The following is a 20,300-nucleotide window of genomic DNA, read 5'->3' as shown; positions in this document are numbered from 1 at the left end:
AGGAACTAAAGAACCACCACCAACCACCTCCATCTCTGCTGGGAAGAGCCCAAATACAGCAAGAAAGCCACTGTGGTACAAAACCTACCAAATTAAACAAGTCCAAAAGTGAAACAGAATTTAATAACAACAAATGCCATAAAAAACTATACATGAAAAAAATATTCCAATGGACACAACTGAACAGCAGGACCCATTTCTACCAACCCTGAAATCAGCTCACTGCACAGTGTTTATGTGCTGGGGCCCTGGAGAGGTGCAGATTGCAGAGGGATTAGTAACACTGCAGGTTTCAACAACAGATTGTTATGTTGATCACAGGACTAAAATAAGGGGGCCCTGATTTGTGACAGGATGGGTTTGATAAATGAGTCTCCCACGGGCTGGGCTATTCTTAGCAGGCGCCTCCAAGAGGCAAAGAGAAAAGAGTGTTGATCACCTGTTGCCATGTAAACCAAATTCAATTCATCACATACTTTCTCCGGGACACCAGATTTGGTGTCACGATGCGAAGGGGCAGAGCAGCAGGGATGCAGCTGTGCTTACACCCCTCTGGCACACAAGTCTGGCACAGCATTTCATCCTTTTAGGCCTGGCCTGCACAAGCAGCAGCACAGACAACTGCTGTGTGAGGAGAACAATGTTCCCTTCCTCAGGGATGCCAACAGCACAGGAAGTCACTTAATTAGTCTCCCAGGCCACTGAGCTTTTAGAACAGAAGCTCTGCCAATTAATTTTCCCTCATCTGCAGAAACTCTTGTTAGGTTTTCTTTCAGTTTCCTTCATCCACCACAGCCACCTGCTGTCTGCAGAGCAAAATCATCATTCTATTTTTTTCTTCTTCTTTTTCTTCTTCACGACTCCTGGCAGCACTGAGTTCTCTCCATGATTGCTGCCCTGTCTCTCCTGCTGTCCATTTGCAGACACCAGCTGAGGCAAATCTTTGCAGGTCTGCTCACACTCTGCTGGGTCTACTCTTTTCTCTTGAATATTGTTCTCTCCCCTAATTTTCTTCTTCTTCTTCTTCTTCTTTTTTTTCTGGTTGTGCTCTACAGAGCCCTGACTCTGATCCTGGCTGGAATGCTGGGACAATGCAGGAAAAGCACTTTGCTTCAGAATATCTGCAGCTGACACAGCAGCCTCCTGGTACCTTTGCCACTCTTGGTCACTGTCCGTGTCACTGGGAAAGGAAACAGGGAAGCAAGTTGGGTTACACTTTTGCCTTGAATTCCCCCAAAACTTGGCCAGCAGAGCAATCTGAGATGAGAACACATGATGAACGCCCAGTGGCTCTGGGACTCCCACACCTACAGTTTGTGTTTAACCAGATGGAAGGTCAAGGTGTTCTTTACACACACAGGATAGGAAAGAAAATCTCCCACAAACACTTCTAGCTCCCCAGCACTAACAAAAGAAACAAAATTCTGGTCTAGTCAAATATAAGAGTCATAAATAGACACTTCTTGAGCTTTTCAGCTTCCTGTTCCCTTGTGGGAGTCCCAGCTGCCCCTGGAATGTGGGCTGGAACAGTGTGTGAGGAGCAAAGCAGCTGCCAACACCTCACCTGGAGCTCACTGGCCGCCTCCTCCTTGCTGCAGGGGAAGGCTCTGGTGTCCCACAGTCTCCAGGGACAGAGGAAGAGAAGAGGCGAAAACCTAAAGCATGGGAAGAGGAATTGTAAGGCACGACATAAAACGGGTGAAAGCAACCAAGTGCCATCTCCCTGGAAGCCTCACTTGCTGTTACTGCACTGCCACAGAGCTTGAGAGCAATTATCTGGGGCTGTGTGGGAGGACTCGGGGCACAAAGGGCAAAGCTGCAAAAGAACTGCCCTCACAGGCACCACAAAAAATCTTTTACTGCAAATGTTTATTAGTCAGTTGGGTGTACAACTAATTAGCTGGTGATGGACAGGATCCATCCCACTTGTCATCACTTGACTAACAGAGTCACAGAACAGCCACAAAGGCTGAGACTGGAACTCACCATCATCTGCAGAGTCAGACTGTGCCACAGAGGTCTGTGAAGGTCCCGATGAGTCCTTCAAGACAGTGATGAAACTAAACAGAAAATCCCAGTCAGGTTTGTGCAAACTCAGCTCAGGTTGGGTATTTCTGGGAAACAAGACTAGAGGGAGATGTTACACAGATTATTTTTGGTTAGTGAGGCTGCCTCAGGGCGCTGCTTTCAGGGCAGACCAGGCACTCTCCCTGCAGCAACACATGGCACAGGAATAGTTTTAAATCAGTCTTTCTAAAAGCAGCTGTAAGCACCAGGAATTCTAGTTCTCCAGGGCCATATTTACACAATAAATAACCCAGTCAGAGGCACATTGCCCCTGAATCAGGCACTGCTTTAGGTCATAGGAGCACATGGAAGATTCTCATGCCAACCTTTAAATAACCAAAGTGCTCAGGCACCCAAATTCTACCTTTTTTCCTCCCCACAGCACATTCACCAGGGGCAAATGGCCACAGGCAGTGGTGCACAGGGAGGCTTTACCAGAGGGGCACAGCACACCAGCAAGGTTGGGACAGTGAACCCTGGAAGGCTGCACTAAACACAGCACTAAACACAGCAACGAAGGCGACAAGATGATGCTGAATTTCCTGGGTTTAGGACACAAAAGCACCAGTGCAGCTGATCAATAAACAACCCTTTCCAGCCTTGCCTGGCCATACCTGTCCAGCATTGCTCCCAGTTTCCTGGCCACGTGTGCTCTGAACTCTGGCGTTGTCTGCAGCTCCCCCTCGTCGCTGGTCGCCTCACGCCCGTTTGAAACAAGAACAGTGATTATCCCTTTCCAGGCCAGAAACATCTGGGGCTCTCACCCAAACAGCAGAGAAGGGGCTGTAAAATCTCCCACCCTCCAGTAATCAATTAGCACATGATGGGGAAGACTAAGATGGAAAATAGCTCCACAGAACAGCTCCATTCCCAAGAGACAGACAAACATTATTTAGCCATCTCCATCACAGTTAGTAAGTGGATTATCTTTCTCACTGAAATAGTCTACAGAAAACAAATAAATGAGGCCAGAACAACCCTTCTGTTGCACACAGTTCCTGGGTATGTTGCCACAATTCATGCAAACCCTGTCCCAGGAGGGAGGGGTTTATTGTGTGCCCAGACTGAGCCTGCAGGAATGCTGCAGAATGGGACAGGGCAGCATCACCTGTTGATCCCATCATGGAAGGGTGGTGCTTTCCAGCTGAGGAGTGCTTGACTGTGCAATTGCAATGTTTTTTGAAGAATAGGAAATATTTTTATATGTAATTGCACTAATTTCTTCATGGGACACTTACAGAATTGGGAGATTTCTGACAGTGGAACTAAGACTGTAAGTGACAGCAGCAGTAAGTTTCTAACTTCTGTATTCCCCTGCTGGTAGAGGGATGACAAATGTGCTTAAAAAACTTATTAGCTGTTTCAGATTTAAGTATCATTTCAGATTATGATGGGCTAATGCCCAAAACAGAACAGACCTCCCAGTAAGAATTATGACAAGGCATTAAATGTAAGTAGCCCAAATACAGCATACATTAATTTTTCTTCCATGAAACATGAAATCTGAAACCAGAAGCAAAAATACCTCAGGCTTGGCTGATTCTTGGGCTGTTCCCGGTCCTTCCTAAAGTCACCTGAAAAGGAAGCAGCAAAGGCACTTTTACCAGACCTGCTCCAGAACCTCTTTAACGCCCTCCACGCACGTGTGGTGTCAGAGCACAGCGAATCACGTCCGAAAAAAACCGCCCGGCCGCCCGCCCACCTTCGGCGGGGAAACAGCTGTGAGGGGACAGGGAGACTCCGGCCCACCCAGCCCTGCAGGGAGGGGGCTCGGGCCGGGCCTGGGCAGGGCCCCCCCAGCTACCACAGCGGCACCGCGGCGGGGAGGAGCTCCCGGGACAACCCCGGGGCAGGAGGCGCTGCGAGGGGTCGGCAAGGGGAGGGAAAAGGAGGTGGAAAGGGCAGCGCAGAGCAGAGAGCAGAGCAGAGAGCAGAGCACGCCGCAGCCGCGGCAGGAGAGCAGAGCGCGGCAGTCCTCCGCCCCTCACCGCCGCGCGGCTCCGCCTGCGCCGCCGCCGCCGCCACCGCCGCCTGTGCGGCACAGTCCCAGGCGGCCTCCCGGAACCGCGCCGCGGCCTCGCCGCCGCCGTCCGAGTCCGAGCCGGTGTCGGGATCGGTGTCCGGGCCTGAGCCGCCCATGGGCGCCGCCATGCTGTGGGCGCGGGGCATGCTGGGAGCTGTAGTTTGGCCGCGGTGCATGCCGGGAGTTGTAGTCCGGCCCCGCCTGCCGCTCCCCGTGTTCCTGCGCTCGGGACCGCCCCCGGTGCCCGCGGGTGTGAAATTGCCAGGAGTGAACGCGGCTGGTTTCCATGTCCATCCCTTGCTGAGCAGCCTGCCTTACACCTGTCCTGCAGGAAAACGCCCCGGTGTTCCTCTGCTCCAGCAGCTCACACAGGAGCAGGAGCGCTGAACACACCAACCACACCAGCCTGCACTGCCCTGGTATTTGCGGAGAAAGAGAGAATACCTGGCACTAAAGGATTTGGAAAGAACAACTGCAACAAGACTCTCTGCACTTTAGCACTGTTACCAGACCATTACTTATTCCCATTATAATACCGATATTAACCTCTTTACTTTATACACTAAAAATCTCTTGACATACACCATGGCCAGTCCAAGCTGGTCTGAATGTCATAAGCTCATCCTTGTGTTAATCAGCATCTGGAGGACACAGTTCACACCTTTGGGGCCTTGTTAAATTCTTCTTAAACAGCAGCTACACTGAGATGCCAAATTTTTGCTTGAATGCAGAAGCTGTATCAAACTCTGTTGCTTTCCTGACTGTGTGCAAATGAGAGAGTGCTCTGCTAAGGGAGATCTTCACAGGCAGCAAATCCACTGCTCTGCGGGTGGGGCTGCCCCACGTGCTCCCCGTGCCATCAGCACTGCCGTGTTCACACACCACATCTCCACCTCAGCCAGAGTTCTCCAGTGTGATACATCAACAGGCTCAGCAGTTCCAGGTGGGCTTCTGGGCCCCCACTTTGCTATGGGTTTTGCCAAGGCTCTGTGCTGCTGAGAGCAGCAGGAAGGCTCAGGAGAGCTGTTTTTATATTGCTGGACACTCCTGCCTGGCACGTTCCAACCTTCCCACTGGAGATGTGCAGCACCAGTCCATGTGTCAGACAGGCCTCTGACAACACCCTTGGGCTCTTTTCCAATACTTTCCCTTGGCACTAACCCCTTCATTTCTTAGCTATCCCTCATAGGTTCACCTTCAGTTGGTTTAAGATTAATACATTCTCCACTGGGTAAACTCACCAATTTGGGGCAGTTTTGTACCTTGGAGTCCTCAGGACTGGTGAGGTGCCCTCAGAGCTGGGACAAACCCACCAGAGGTGCCTTCTCAGGCATCTTTCAGTTCTAACCTGTTCCTTTAGACACCAGGTCACCTCCTCTCCCTCCCTTTCACCCCTCTGACCCTGGGGGTTTTCACAGCCGTACAAATACCTTTATCAAGCTCTAAATACCATTATCAAGCCCTCTGTTCCAATCCCAGAGATGCTCCTCTGCTCCGATCTCAGTGCTCTGCTCGCACTGTTTGTTTACATCTGAACAATTTGTTTCCCTCAAACAAATTCCTTTTCCTTCCCTTTCTTTCCTTCCTTCCTTCCTTCCTTTTCCTTCCTCCCTTCTCCCTCCTTTTCCCTCTTTCCTTCCTTCTTTCCTTTTTCTTCTCATTCCTTTTCCCTCTTTCCTTCCTTTCCTTTTTCTTCTCATTCCTTTTCCTTCTTTTCCCTCCCTCCCTCTCTCCGCATTCCACAGGCACTTTGTGCTGTTCCCGGGGCCGGTTCGGGCGCGGCCCCGCGGCGCGTGCCCGGGGAGCGGATCGGCGGCAGCCGCAGCGCTGGGGGCCGGGCCGGGGTACGGCCGGTGCGGGGCTGGGGCCGGTGCGGGGCCGGGGCCGGTGCGGGGCCAGGCCGAGGTAAGGCCGGTCGGTCGGAACGCGCGTGCCGTGCCCGCCGTGCCAGCCCCGCTCCGGGCCCTTCCGCCGCCGCGCTTCCGGGCCGTCAGCGCCGGGCGGAGCGGGGCTGGAGCGGGGCTGCGGCAGCGCCGGTGAGCGGGGCCGGGCCGGGCCGGGCGGGGGGCGGAGGGGAGAGCCGGGACCGGGACCGGGGCCGGGCCCGCTGTCGGGGAGCGCGGCCATGTCCCCGTTGTCGCCCGGCAGGCCCGGCCTGTGTCCCGTGGCCCTTGGCCTGTGTCCCGTGTCCTGCCGACCGGGGTTTTTCCCCCCAGACACCCGGTTTAGGGCCCGCAGGGGCCCAGCGTTGGCGCTGCGGCGGGGCCCTGTCGCGACAGATGGGTCCGGCCCCGGGTATGTAGGTGGGTCTGGCTCTGGGCATGTCGCGAGGCGCCAGCTTCTCGTACATGGCATTGCTGATATTTTGGGAATTACTTATGTATTCACGGTCGCCTGTGACTTCCTAAACCACGTCGTTCCTGTGGTATTTGGTGTGATTTTCACGTTGTTTGGCCCCCTCGGCCCGGCACGTCTGTGTCAGCACTGGGGCAGCGTTACCCACTGGCTATAGCAGCTCTCATTGGGGTTTTTTAGTTGGGTTTTTTTTTCCCCTTTGGACTTTGTGAGGTAAGAGGATAAAATCTTTGTGGAAAGATTTTTTCTTGGAGTCTGTTTTAAAGCTTTGCGGAATGGATAAAAAAGTAATTACTTTAATCGCTTGGGGTTTTGCTGTTTGTGTTTGTGAGGCACCTGCAGTGCTCGGGGTCCCCACACACAGAGCCCTTGGCAGGGCTGGGACTCAGACAGGGGTTGCAGAATCCCAGTTAAGGAAAGGAGGCCAAGCAAGGGCTGGTTTTGCAAGAGCGAGTGATCATAGGAGGTTTGGGACCATTTCATGCTCTACCCCAAAGCACCTGCCCAATGCCGAGCAGGTTATGGGAAGCGAAAAGATAAACTCGGGAAATGTTTTCCAAGGGTTTAAAATGTAACATGTTTAGGGGACAGAAAAGAGTAAAAAGGTAATGAGAGATAAATGTGTGTTTAATGATTAACAGAAGGACAGTCATGTGTTTGTTAAGAATATCTAAAAATGACTGTCAAGAAGTCAGTGCACTTTCTTCCAGGCTCTGTCAGCAATTACCAGCTAAGGTTACCTGGTGGTTGTACTTGAAGCCCAGGCAATTGTAATAGGTTAAGTATCAGGTTTTTGTTAGACTTAGTAGTGGGGTATTTATATAAACTCTGAGTAGCAGTTTTAGATAGAATTTCTGATGTTAATATTCCTCTTGTAAAATCTGCCATGTGTCAGAAAGTGACACTGTCACTGTAGTGATAAGAAAATAATGCAACAAGTTTTCTTTTTGATTTAAACTGCAAAAGTTTCAGGTACTAAATCCAAGCTTGTTTCATAAACAAACTGGATTTGGATTATTTCAATTTCAGTAATCCTAGATAAAGTAAGATTGTTTTTTGTATGCTTTCACTTATGGTGGAAACTCTGCCAAGTCTGGCTTGAAGTGTTTTTCCCGTGTGTTTGGGGTTGGGTCCGTGTACTTTGGCAAACACATTTTCATTCTCTGGGTTCTGAAGCGTGGCCAGTGACAGCAGCCATCCAGCTCCTGTTTTCCTGGGGTGCAGTTGCCTCCCAATAGATTCACAGATTTCCTTTTCAAAGTGTTGGAGTAAAATGTCTTCCTTACTGCCAGTTAGTGAGCTCTGCACCCAGTACTTACACAGCACATTTAAAATACCAGATCAGATCCTCCCCTGCACTTACCCATCCTGGAGCTCCTGAGCTCTCAGTTGTCCTGGTGTCCCACCTGCCCTGGGAGTTCCAGTTTCACCATCCCATGTATCTTCACTTCAGCGTCTCCCTCACGCTCCACCAAACCATTTTGTTTAGGAAGACCACTCAGATGAGTTCCTTGTTTCTTAACTGTTCCTCTGCTGCCACTCCTGACTCCTGGGTCAATGTCGGTCCTTGTCAGAACAACCTGTTGGGATATCATAGGGGTCATAGTTTAAGGGAAATAAACAGTTAATATAGGTGGCTTTTAAGTAACAAAGATGCTGTTTTCTTGTAAATACGTAAAGAGCAAAGAAGTCAGAAGGAGAAAAGATCTTTGAATGCCTTCAGTTAGATATCAGCTGATTTTTATATCCCTTCACTTGTTTGCTACTCATCCTGCCTCTAGGGTTGATTTGGAGACCTGATCTAAGGACCAGGGTTTAGCAAACCTCCACTGGCACCTCTAAATTCTGTTTATTTAGCCCCAAAAGTCATGTTCTATCCCAGCATACTCACAGCAAACTCTAAATCAGAATGAAAAAGGGGTTGGTTTGGCCTGTTGTCTTGGTTGTTGGGGTTGGTTTAGTTTGTGATTTGCTTATGGTTTGTTGGAGTTTTTTCTCTTAAGGGTTTTGTTGTCTCAGAGTTGAAGTAGTTCAAGTGACAGTTGAACATTATTGAGCTCATTCTACACCCAGAACAGGTGAATTTGCAGTTGGACATTGACTTCAGGGTTCACAGGGTGCACTCACAAGTGATGTGATACCTGACTGACAAATGTAACTGAGCCATTGGGTGCTGTTTGGTGTTTGCTGCTCTGTGCAGGTGAACAGGCCCCAGCAGCACCTGTTACACACCTGGCTGTGTGAAATGGTGTCCAGGGACAGGAGCAAATCTGTGAGAAGGCTTTTCACAATTAGGCTGATTATTTTTACTGTTGTGTTTTGATATTTTGTCTATATCCTAATAGGTCAGTGGGCCCCAATCAGTCAATGAACAAATAATTAGGAGAGGATCCCCAGTACAGACTAAGGAATGACCTTCTTCTGGGATAGGAGATTCAGTACCTGTTGTGTTACATCATTTTCATCTTTCTTCTGTCTCAGCCATCTTTATTTTATTTCATTACTGGTATTTCTATGTATTTCTCTGTCATCTTTATAACTTCAAGATTTTTGTGGAACTTCATTTTTCATATTTACTAAAAGCTAAGGTGTTTCTCAGTAGGTGCTTGTGAAGATACAGATTTTATCTTTTTGATGAGTTTGCAGATTTGTGGTTGTTAAATTTATGGAATTTAATTTGTAAAAAAATTACTTTTTTTTCACATTGGTTTAATGGACACAGAAATTCATTTATTTGCCTCTTCTACATCCTTTCCTTGTCAAGATAGAAGAGCCAGACATTTCTTGTGCCCATTCCATAAAGTGATGTTGTGTTTTTGACAGTGTGTTGAATTCTTTGGTTTTATGGAGGTTTTCTCGGTTTTGGTATTTATATATTTAGGTCCAGGTTGGTGAGTTTTCACTTAAACTACTGAGCAAGACAAGCTGAAGATTCTGGTAGTAAGGATGTGTGAAAAATCCAAGTGTCTTTAGCATGCAGTTTGTGGGCTGGCAGCGTTTCCATCTGCCCCAAACAACACGAATTTTAATTCTGTACAATGAGCTGAGTGTAACTGAAGTCCTGGTGTGAAACGCTCAGAGTCAGCACTGCTGAAGGCGGCGTGTGTTGAAGTGCAGCCTCTGTGAGCACAAACCTGCCCTTCTGGGGCACGGAGCAAAATGATGTAACTGAGTGAAAAGGCTCTGCAGAAACACATTCCACCTGCTGGGACTGAGTGTCTGCTGCAACACCTCCCCAGGCTTGAGTGTGGTGCTTCCCTGGCCTCGTGTTGTGTGGCAACATCTGCTGAGCTTTGATTTTGCTGCTCTGCCACAGAGAGGGGACACCAAGGAAAGCCTTTAATGCTTGTGGGGTGAGTTTGCAAAGGAATTGCCTTCTGTAAAGTTCAGGTTGCCCTTTGAAAATGCTTCACTGTTTGTACACTTGCAAAAAGTTCAGATAATCACCTGTTTCTTTCTCATAACATTAACTAAGTATTCTGGTTCCTGCAGCCAGAGTTTCAATCAAAGCACAGTGCAATAGTTTAAACATTCTTGTTTTAGTGAATTAAGTTTTGTAACTGCTGGAACTCTCAGTTCTTAGATTAAAAATCTTGCACTGGTAAAAGTGTTTGTTTCTGGAAATGTAAATGCCTTGTGCTGGGTCTCAAAGATTTAGATACTGTGGACTTTACATATCAGGGAATTAGGCTGTAGAGGTTTTTGCTAATGAAATAAAATAAGTGGTATTCTCTGATAAATAGAAGGATGACAATGAGTAGTAAGTAAAAGTAAAGCCCATTAAGTGGTTTTTTTAGTATTTCTGCATTACTACTACATGAGGCATATTTGATAGTTTGAAGATACTAGAAATGTTTGATAGTTGTATCAACACACAGCTCTGATAGCAGCAACATACGGTTCAGGAGGCAAATCAAGTTCTAAGCTACCTTTGCTTATCTTTATTAATATTCCAAACTAATGAACATTGAACTTAAAACTCTGTGTTGTCAGTCTGTCCAAGCTGAGAATTGCTCCATGATTAGATCCCATTTCAGACTGCACTTGCAGTTCTAACTTTTGCTGAATTTTGGAAGAGCATGTGTGACTAGGTGAGCTCATTCTTCTTACAGCAAATGGTCTTTTTGAGAAAACACAGGGGGTTTGTTTTGGCTGTGGATCTCAGTTGCTTATCAGTAACAGTAAAATACAGGTCACACACCATCCAGGTCATACTACAGGACTGTAAAGTAGCTTAGTTTCTAAAAAAAGCTCCCTCTTGGCTATGTTAAACTAAAACCATCAACAACAGGATTCAAGAGCTTCTTAGATAAATCACTACCAGTTTGGAACAGGACCAGAATGCCATGTTATAACACCAAGAAGATGGGTTTGTTTGGTTTTTTCCTTTCTTCACTGCTAGGATTCCAGCAGGAAATCTTCCTTGCCCTTGTGTGTGGGTAGTTCTTGAGGATGGCAAGCAAAGGACCCGCGACTTCTGCATCAACAAAGAGCTCCAGCGCTGGAGGGGCCAGTGGCAGCAGCAGCAGCAACGGCTCTGGGGACAGCACCAACCAGGACAACACTTTCGAGTGTAACATCTGCCTGGACACTGCCAAGGACGCCGTGATCAGCCTGTGTGGGCACCTCTTCTGGTGAGTGCTCACCCACAGCACCATCTGAAGTAAACTATTGAACTGCAGAGAAAATGGACTTCACATGACAAGCCTTCAAGGTTTATGGTGAAAAGCCATTTATTACACACTGCATGTGGTTTATGTAGGGTTCAGGCTACGTTCTGTTGGCTAAATTGAATCTCACACCATCAAACTGCAAATTCTAATTGGTTATAATCCATATCTCACAAGTCCAGTGTTTTGATGAAAAATCCCAGGTGTTCCCAGGTGAATCTCCAGCATTCTGTGAGAAACTACTCTGTGAACTCCTGGGGAGTGATTTCCTCCCTACCACTAAGCAGTAGCTCTGGCCTTGTTTATTTTTAGCTGGTAGCTGCTTCATTTCTCACAAGGTCCTTATAGATCTGAATTGCTCACCTTTGATTTTTCTGTACCTACAACCATCCAGCTGATCCCAGAAAATCCTGGGCTTTTTATAATTCCAGGTGCCAAGTAGAATGTCCTGCATAAAATATGTAAGCACCACATGGGTTTGGTTTAGGAGGAGGTCGGGTTTGCTCCTCAACTGTTTTTCTTTGCCCATGTTCCAGGAGTGGGTTTCTTGCATCTTAAACTTCCTCTATCTTTGGCCATGTAAGAATTGGACTCAGTGATCCTTGTGGGTCCCGTGCAGCTCAGGATATTCTGTGCTTGTTGTGTGAAAGCAAACAGGCAGCCCCACACAGACAGTTCAGGGCTCATTGACACTGCTTGGTTATGTGTGTTCTTTTGTTTGTGCTCTCTGGTCAAGCACAGGTATCTTCTTTAGGCCTTTTTAACCTGTGCACACCTAAACCTGACCTTGAATCGAGGCTATGGAAGCCAAATTGTTGTTTTGCCCTACAAGGCTGCTCTTTTTATCTTTGAAACCATAAAAAATTAAAAAGTAGGCAGTAAGCTTTTCCATGTAGGGTATTTCTGTTTTCCCATGGTATTGCAGTTGTAACAGGAACTTTTCAGTTCTTTGATCTGATGTGGAAATGATGTATAGCCCAAGTATAATACACAGGCAGCATTCTCATTTGGGTAACTTGGTTTGAATATGCTCTGTCGTGAATGTTAGAAATTATTAAGTATTGACGTGGCCAAACATGGGGATTTGGGGGTTTATTTTACACAGCAAGCTGAATCTTTAATAAAAAGAGGCCTAAAAGAGCATTTCTTTTCTGTGTAAATGTATGTAACATCTGAAAATCCACATTTTTATTTGAGGAGATGGAAAATCACTGGCTGATGGCTTGCTAAGATAAAATTAGATTGAATTATTGCACAAAGGGATCAGGAAGAATTGAACCTTAAAAATAGCATGTCTTGTCTGAATGGTGTTGTCGAGGCCATTTTGAGAGCAGGTGGTTGGTTGCAATTTTGCCTTGTAGACTTCTTCTTTCTTTTGACTTTTTTTAATTTGCCATATTAACTTAATCTGTATAATGGGGATTTTTTTGCCCTGAGCAACAGGGTCTGATCTCAATGGCTGACCCTGCTCTGAGCATCAGGTTGGAATAGAGGATAACTCAGGCTGGGTGGTATCTGAGGTATTTCATGATTCTGTGAATGTGGCTGATGTTCCAGCTAAGTTTTTCAAGATCCTGAACTCTCATTACCAACATCTTGCTCCTTTACATCTCAGCTCAAGGGTATCTTTTCTTGGTATCAGAAGAAAACATTTGTACAGTGAAGCCCAGGATTAAAGTTGTGGGGCCTTTGGTGTGGCAGAGGCCCAGGAGTCGAAGGGCACATGCACAGAACACGTTTGCAACTTGGATTGTGTAACCTGAAAAAACCAGTGGAGATCAGTCTTGGGCTGTGCTTTCAGAAATTATCTTAATGGGAGGTTACAGAACTGGCCCAGCAGGATTCCAGGATTCTGCTGTGGCCCAGCTGTGCTCTCTGTGTACACCGGACATTTGTCAGATCGAGTTGTCAGTAACTAATTCTATTTTCCTCCTTTTTCTGCTCCGCGAACAAACTGTCCTGGGAATGCTCACAGTTGGCCCTGTTTACACCAGGTAAGACAGGTTTCCTTTTACTTTGTCTTTCATCAGCTCCTGTTGCTCAATAAAGCCTTTGGTTCTCTGGAGTATCCCCTCTTTTTAAACGCTTTTCTCTCCGGGGCAATCACAACCTGCTAATGCAACTTCATGTGCAACACCTTAATCTGTGCTTTCAGCAACCAGAAAACCTGATTCTGTTCTACCTGAGCATTTCCAGAGTTGGTAGAATTACTGTAGGAGGTCACAGGGGTTCAGTTTGCAGCTTTAAGTGCTGAATGTTCTTCTCTCTGCATTTGTAATGTTTGATGTAGTGGTATCATTATTCTTTGTGTGGATGAGAGGAGGGTATCTACACTAGCCCTGGGCCTATGCAGGACTCTTGGCACTGTTTATTTCTGAATGTGCGGACATCAGCAAGTGGATCATACCAGAACAACAGCCAAAGTGCCAACTCCACTTTGGAGAGTACCTGGCACCTGTTAAAATGATTTGCTCTGGGGCTTTCTAAGGAATTGCTGTAGTCTCTCTGCCTGGCTGCAAATGAGGTTGACATATTGTTGGTTTATGGTCTTTTACTGGTTTTCTTGTCTTGTCCTTTCTCTTAGTGGTTGGAGACCAGGCCAAACAGACAAGTGTGTCCTGTATGCAAAGCAGGAATCAGTCGAGATAAAGTTATTCCTCTGTATGGAAGAGGCAGCACTGGGCAGCAGGACCCCAGGTAAGAAAACCAAATACAGCTGCTTTTCTTTGAAAATTAAAGATGAAACTTCAGTTCACAGTCTTGAGATTAAACTGTTGAGGTTCTGGATTCACAATTTTAAATAGTTTGTCAAAACACAAATAAAACTGACATTTCTGGCTTTTTCAGGGCCTGAGTTTGCACACCTTAGTTCCCATTCAACTGGCAATTCATTTTAATTTTAATTGGGTGTTAATTAGCAGTTATAAGTGGCAGGTTGCAAAAATTGTTATCTGGCTGGGGAAGCTTAATATAAAATGTTCATGTCCTGAGTTTTTAGCCTCTGCAATGGGATTTTTGTTACTCAGAAGTGCAGCATTAATTCAGGGCTGTGCTGCTGAAGGTTCAGGCTGGGTGGTCGGCCCTCCCTCACTCTGCTCCAGCTCTGCTGCAGCGTGGCCTCCTGGGACTCAGCTTTGTGGTTGTTCTGCCTTGTTAGCCAGGCTGTTGCAGACACTGCTGTCACATGTCCTTGCACTTGAGCTAATTTCACAACTTTCTGCAGAGAGAAAACTCCACCACGACCCCAAGGACAGAGACCTGAACCAGAGAACAGAGGGGTAAGTGAGGAAACAAGCTCAAGCAGATAAGTTGTTTTTGTTGATGGTGGTGTTTATTCATCCTAGAGGACAAAATGTGTGCTTGAGATCCTGTGTGAGGATCCTGCAGCTTACACACCTTGCTCCTCCCCAGTTGGTTGTTCATGAATCATGGATAGCTGTGGTGGGGCAGAAAACTCCATTCCTACAGGACTCTTTAGCATCCCAAAGAAAGGGATAACTTGGATTTTGCTTCATGAGAAAGACCCAGTGTGGTTTTGTTGGAAATGCTCTTTGTACTTGGTCATTCTCCATGTAAATACAAGGAACACTTTGCTTTGAGAATCCTTTGTGGAAGGTATTTCCATCAAAATATACCTATCATGGAAATACATAATTCATGTATGACTTAGATTCTGACACCTGCTTCTGTAATTTCTAAGGGAGGTTACTGTGCTATGGCCTGAGAAGCAAAAGAACGTAGATATCTGTTGGATCCACGTTAATTTGAAGAAGGACCTGTGGTTTTGTTGAGGAGATTCCATGGAGTGACTGTAAAGAGCAGCTGGCACAGCCTGAGCAGGTGTGGGGGAAGGCAGTGGGACAGGCCCCAGTGTTGTTCAGCAGGGAGCAGGGCCTGATGAAACAGTGGTACATTTTGGTGTAACACAGCCTGTGGTCCTCAGAGAGGATTTATCTCCTCGTGCTTCAGGCAAGCAACTCTGCTGGGTGTGATTAAGGCACATTTCTGTATTGAATGTGCTGGGACCTCAGCTGTTCTCTTTTGCAAGAGAATTTCCACCTTGTTAAATGAGCTCCTGCACCTTATTTGAACCTTTTAGCTGGTGCAGCTCCAAGGCAGAGGAGTCTGGTAGTGATGCTGCCCCCCTGCTCCCTCCAAGCCCTGTACCTGTCACACAGAGAGCTTTGCTGTCCCTCATAGTTAATGGCAAAGGGCTTGAGAAGAGTCATAGTCAAAGGACCAACTCCTCAAATCAAGGCTCAACCAAGAAATGTTTGGCTTTTATTATATGAGTGAAATCATCTTTGTCTTCCCACTGTTGGGAGGTGACAGACCAGAGGGTCTTTGAGATACCAGTTTCAGTTCTGAGATGGGAGGACAGATTGCTGGATTACAAAACTGTGGGCTCTCTGCAGTTGTTAAACATGACACAACTACCTAGACCCACACACAGTTGGTTCTCCAGCAGCACAGCAGGGTTCATCTCAGTGTGTTTGAGTCTGGATTCCATGGGGTCAGTGTTGCATTGTAACTCTTCCTTTTTATCTCCTTTCTTTATGTCTTGCATTCCTGCCCCAGGTGACTTTATCTGACACCTTACTTAGAGTCCCCCTGGTAAATTTTTTTTTGGTACTTTTCTTTGTAATGCTGGCAATTTATCACTTCACCAAGTGTTTTCATTTTCATGAAAATCAATGTAGATTATGCTTTTTTAAATGCCTTTCTTGTAGTTATATGGCTAACAGCTATTAACACACAATACATTGTTAAGACATTCTAAATAGAACTGGTAATGTTAATGTTGATACATTGGCTGGTATCTGCTAGTTTAAGCTGAGAAAAGTTACAGAAACACTTTTGTTAAATTGTGGCCTTCAAGCAAGAACTTTGGTTCCTAGGTTTCATTTTCTCAAAGTTTTGGGTTGCTTTGTAAAGTTTGCTACTTTGTGAAACATTTTAAAACCAGGAGAACTAAGGGGACAGTGACAATAGTGTGTCAGGCTAAAAGCTGCTGGAGAGCATGGCCTTCCTTCAGGTGTGGGAGAGCCAGGGAATGTCTGCACTTCTGCACAGTATTCTGAAATAGGCTTTAAATCATTGGTACCTTTTTTGTCTTCTGTTGCTTTATTCTCTGCAGGGATTCCAGGGCTTTGGGTTTGGTGATGGCGGCTTCCAGATGTCCTTTGGAATCGGGGCGTTTCCCTTTGGGATATTTGCAACAGCCTTCAACATAAACGACGGGCGACCTCCTCCAGGTACGTGATCCCTCCCCAGGGGCCTGCCACAAACACAGACATGGGTCACAGACTCCCTGGTAACTCTTAAACCAATAACCTGCCAAATGATAAACTGTTCTCAACAGTAACCAGTGCTGTAAACAGAGACACAAACTGAGGGCAAACACCCAGCACAGAATGTGGTTTGTGGCTGACACGTTTTCTCTGTGGGCTCACATAAGGAGCAAGTTTGTCAGTTCCATGTAATTTACTGAGGGCCCTCCTGGGAGAACAGTGGCCCTGGAGAGGGACAGTGGCACTAAAGATTTCTCCCTTTTAATTCAGATGTCTCCTCTGGTACTCCAGCAGACTCCCTCTGAAAAATGAGACAAATTGGACTAGAGTTTCTAATAATAAAAAAAGAGTCATTAGGGGTGTGTGAAGGAGACCCAGATTTTGAGAACAGAAGGAGAGGACCATTTTCTGAAAGATGAGAAGGAAAAAATTAAATATGCTCTGTAGCACCAAATAATGAATGCAAAGATTGTTCATTTTTCAGAAAGTTATCTCTGAGACAGTCATCAGTATTCCACAAGAAGTAACTTCCCAGTGAAATTATTTTTAATTAACAAAAACCAGTTGGGTTACTCCACGTGGTGACCTTGCTCTGTAAAAATTAAGTCATCCCTAGAAAACCTCTTCCCAATCTGCACTGGAGACAAGCTGAGTCTGTCTGTTTTGAACAAGAAAACCTACTGCCCAGGATTTCCTGGGCCTCCTCTGTGAAAGGTTGTGCCTGGGAAACCTTCCACCATGTCATATGGCACAGGAATTATGAGGAACAAACTCATTCTTCGTGTCACAGCTGTGTTGCCACAGTCCTGTTACCAATTACCTTCCCTATTAACCACTTTTCAATGTCCCCTAAAAATCTGTGTGTGGGGTGACTGAGCTGGAAGTACATAAATTTGTGCTGTTGTAACAGCTGTAATTTAAGCAACTCCTTTATCTGCTTTTCCTCAGTGGATTCAATACAGCAGTTCCAGAAAGGCACAGCTTGAGCTTCAGAGCTCATGTGCTTCTCATTAGTTCTCTTGGCCAAGGCTACACACACAGCTCTGACCGTCTTACCATTTCCTTGCTCAGAGAGGTTTCACCTTGGTGGGGAGAACAGAGACAGCTCAGGGAGAGGTAGTGAAGTTCCTTGGGATGTGAGCAGTGAACTTGGCTCAGCACTGTCTGCTACGTTCAGAATATCCTGGAGAAGAGGAAGGAGCTGAACTGTTTTGTGTTTTTCTTTTCACTTCCTGTTTTCCAGCTGTTCCAGGGACTCCTCAATATGTGGATGAGCAGTTCCTTTCCCGCCTCTTCCTGTTTGTGGCACTGGTGATAATGTTCTGGCTGTTGATTGCATAAATCTTTTCCATTATTCTATATATTCATGACCAACAAGGCCACTGAAACAGTTACAAACTGCATCCCCATCCCATTTTAAACCTCTTGGCGTCTGGTTCCGTAGCTGTCTCTGGGCTTCAGGAGTTGGTGGTACCACAGCACAATGAGGAATCTCGCATTTTGCACCAGAGTTGGAAATTAAACTTTGGTTGAAAAGCATATTTCAGCTCAGATATCTTGTACAACAGGCTCCTGCCACAAACCACGGGCCTAGCATTGAGCTGTGCTCCCAGAGGGTGTGCTGCTTTGAAATCCTGTGCCAACCAGTGACACCAGCTCTGTGGGCCAGACAGGTACCCACAGGTAGACTGGGCAGGTCAGGAAACTTCTCCAGTGTGACCAGTATCTCATGCTTTGCAACCACAATGGATCTGCCAGAGCTGCAGGTGTTATTTAATGTCTCCATCAACATCCAGCCTTCTCCAGGAACTCATCTGCAGCCCTGCTGACACTCTTGGGGCACAGCACCTGGTGCAAGTGGAACCAGGCCTGGGGTCTGGTTCCTTTTCCTGCTCTTATTTCCCGGCGTGATGGAACCCCCTTCCTGACGCGGTTCTGGCGGCTGCTGGAAGAAGGGATACAAATTAATGCTGCAGTTTTTTAAAGCCTGAACGTGCTGGGGCCAGACCCGGGAAGCTCCTCTGGCTGTGGAGCCGGGTGGGGCTGGATGCAGCCACTGCCTCACCCAGCCCAGCCCCTCCCTGACCAGCAGTGTTGTCTTCCCTGGCTCTGCACTCCTGGATAATCCCCTCCCAGCCTCGTCACTCTTATCCTTCCCGAGGCTTTGAGACTTTCTACACAAGGTCATGTACTCCAAATAAAATCCTATTACAGATCTGAGATCAGCTTGTTTGGGGAGAGGAACAAAAGGCATCTTTACGTGAGTGCTGAGGTTACACCTGACATACTGTAAAATTGCACAGGAGCAAAAATGAGATCCTGCCTTTGCCAGCCCAGGCACAGTAGGGAACATGGGGAAGACCTTTTCTCTGCAGGTGCCCACATCTCCGAGCCACAGCAGGACAGCCACAGCACAGGACTCTGCAGTATCTACCAAAGATTTTAACTGAAGTGCTGGAGGAGACCACAACCATTAATGTGCTGAGGGGATATTTCAGAAGGTGAGCACTCTGTAGCCGTTCTGGAATCCTGCTGGGTTTTCAGCTTTAAAGAGTACTCCTGATGTGTTTGTTTGTGTGGATTCCTTCAGGACAGCAGATACGAGAGATTCCCTGGCAAGATGAACAGTTTTCATACTTCTCTGAGTAGACAATTCCACTTTTTTTTCTCTTACTGTTTTTAGATTGTTTTGATTCATGTGGCTAATAGTCATATTGATTTCCTGCAAGATGAATATTGTGACTTCTCTGGCAATAGACAGAACACTGACAAAACAAATCAACAAATAGAAACTTTGTTTCAATAGCTTGGGGGTTTTCTAGTGTATGGAAGAGGTTCCTGGGCAGGACACCTTAATTGTTGTAGAAGCTTATTTATGTGATTATAAACTGTTCACTTTTAGTGTCAAGACAGAGAATGACTGAAGTTTTAACTTGCCTACCTCCAAAACTCCATCTGGCAAGTAGAATGTTGCAAAGCTTCTGCAGTGTTTTGCCACCTGTGGTCAGTCACATTTATACCAGACTCGATGATAATCTGGCAGAACACGTTGCTCAACTGTTTGTAGTCTCAGTGGTGCTTCAGCTTGTGTCGTGCAGCACTTGTGGGAAGCTGAACTCCTGCACGGGGCTCTTCCCAAGTGCATTTCCAGGGGAAAGGCTCTTTGTGTCTGTCCTACAAGGTGGCAGCTCCTCTGCTGCTCAGCCAGCACCACCTGCTGATGGGAAGGGAAGGGCCGTGTGGTGGGAAGGGACGGATTTATCCCTTCTTTCTGTGTGGAGAAACTCGATGCTGAGAGCAGAGTTGCCCAGGGAGGAGCAGGGCATCCCTTCGAAGCCTTTTTCCCATAAAGAGGACAGAGAAGTGACTGCAATAGGTGCAAGAGGTATCGAAACATATTTAACTAACACTTATGTTTAAAAATACAGAATTTTAATGGACTGGTGGGGTTTTTTTTCCATCTGTGAGTGAGAGATATAATGGATTTAGAGGAGGCTGCAGAAACTTGACTGAGCGCTCTCGTTTTCGGGCAACTCCAGGATGAAATAGTCTAAAAGTGTTACCGCTTGGTTCCCCCTTTCCCTGGTGTGCTTTTATATGTACCCCTGCCCCGCACACGGCCCGGACGGCTCGGTTCGTTCGTTCCCTTTCCTCCTCCTCGTCCTCCTCACTAATTTTCACTGTTGTGAAAGTGATTTAGAAATAAAAAATGGTTTTACATTGGCCGGAGTGCGCCCCGTTCCTGCCGGGCCGGGCGGCCCTCGGGGCCGGGGGCAATGCCGCGCTGCCATTGGCTCACGGCGCGGAAGGGGCGGGGCGGGGGTGCGGAGCGTCGCGGGGATTGGCGGGTTGGGGGAGCGGGCGGTGCGGATTGGCTGGCGGCGCGGCGGGGGC

At 46.9% G+C, this 20,300-nt stretch overlaps 2 protein-coding genes across 5 annotated transcripts; one reads left to right on the top strand and one right to left on the bottom strand.

The window, feature by feature from the left end:
• Positions 1 to 104: 104 nt before the first annotated feature.
• C17H12orf43 (chromosome 17 C12orf43 homolog) lies at positions 105 to 4,281 on the bottom strand. Of its 2 annotated transcripts, none has more exons than XM_071571964.1 (6): positions 4,056 to 4,281; positions 3,594 to 3,641; positions 2,682 to 2,772; positions 1,987 to 2,060; positions 1,565 to 1,655; positions 105 to 1,180 (listed from the first exon to the last, which is right to left on the bottom strand). In XM_071571964.1, exons 1-6 carry the CDS (start codon positions 4,264 to 4,266, stop codon positions 823 to 825), a joined length of 873 nt encoding a protein of 290 aa, XP_071428065.1. In that variant the 5' UTR covers positions 4,267 to 4,281; the 3' UTR covers positions 105 to 822. The 2 variants fall into 2 exon arrangements, with proteins under 2 accessions (XP_071428065.1, XP_071428064.1); XM_071571963.1 differs by having other exon boundaries at positions 2,682 to 2,769; positions 3,591 to 3,641; positions 4,056 to 4,231.
• Positions 4,282 to 5,739: 1,458 nt separating this feature from the next.
• Positions 5,740 to 20,130, top strand: RNF185 (ring finger protein 185). 3 transcript variants are annotated; one of them, XM_071572160.1, is made up of 7 exons: positions 5,740 to 5,995; positions 10,848 to 11,079; positions 13,091 to 13,109; positions 13,700 to 13,812; positions 14,339 to 14,393; positions 16,253 to 16,370; positions 17,650 to 20,130. In XM_071572160.1, exons 2-7 carry the CDS (start codon positions 10,898 to 10,900, stop codon positions 17,745 to 17,747), a joined length of 585 nt encoding a protein of 194 aa, XP_071428261.1. In that variant the 5' UTR covers positions 5,740 to 5,995; positions 10,848 to 10,897; the 3' UTR covers positions 17,748 to 20,130. The 3 variants fall into 3 exon arrangements, with proteins under 3 accessions (XP_071428261.1, XP_071428260.1, XP_071428262.1); XM_071572159.1 differs by lacking the exon at positions 5,740 to 5,995 and adding an exon at positions 6,023 to 6,126; XM_071572161.1 differs by lacking the exon at positions 5,740 to 5,995 and adding an exon at positions 9,683 to 9,798.
• The last annotated feature ends 170 nt before the right edge of the window (positions 20,131 to 20,300 follow it).

The sequence above is a fragment of the Pithys albifrons genome, chromosome 17 (assembly GCF_047495875.1).
Source record: "Pithys albifrons albifrons isolate INPA30051 chromosome 17, PitAlb_v1, whole genome shotgun sequence".
NCBI classification, from domain to species: Eukaryota; Metazoa; Chordata; class Aves; order Passeriformes; family Thamnophilidae; genus Pithys; species Pithys albifrons.
The sequence above is the reverse complement of the archived record's forward strand: the minus strand, read 5'-3'. Positions and strand labels throughout refer to the sequence as shown.

What these genes read in the sequence shown, in the direction of transcription:
- RNF185 (XM_071572160.1), top strand. Translation starts at nt 10,898, where the DNA reads ATGGCAAGCAAAGGACCCGCGACTTCTGCATCAACAAAGAGCTCCAGC. An exon ending in ACTGGGCAGCAGGACCCCAG is followed by an intron (nt 13,813 to 14,338) that starts GTAAGAAAACCA and finishes AACTTTCTGCAG; the next exon opens with AGAGAAAACTCCACCACGAC. An exon ending in CTGAACCAGAGAACAGAGGG is followed by an intron (nt 14,394 to 16,252) that starts GTAAGTGAGGAA and finishes TATTCTCTGCAG; the next exon opens with GGATTCCAGGGCTTTGGGTT.
- C17H12orf43 (XM_071571964.1), bottom strand. Translation starts at nt 4,266, where the DNA reads ATGCACCGCGGCCAAACTACAGCTCCCAGCATGCCCCGCGCCCACAGC. An exon ending in CTGGGAGCAATGCTGGACAG is followed by an intron (nt 2,061 to 2,681) that starts GTATGGCCAGGC and finishes TTTTCTGTTTAG; the next exon opens with TTTCATCACTGTCTTGAAGG. An exon ending in GTCTGACTCTGCAGATGATG is followed by an intron (nt 1,656 to 1,986) that starts GTGAGTTCCAGT and finishes CCCATGCTTTAG; the next exon opens with GTTTTCGCCTCTTCTCTTCC.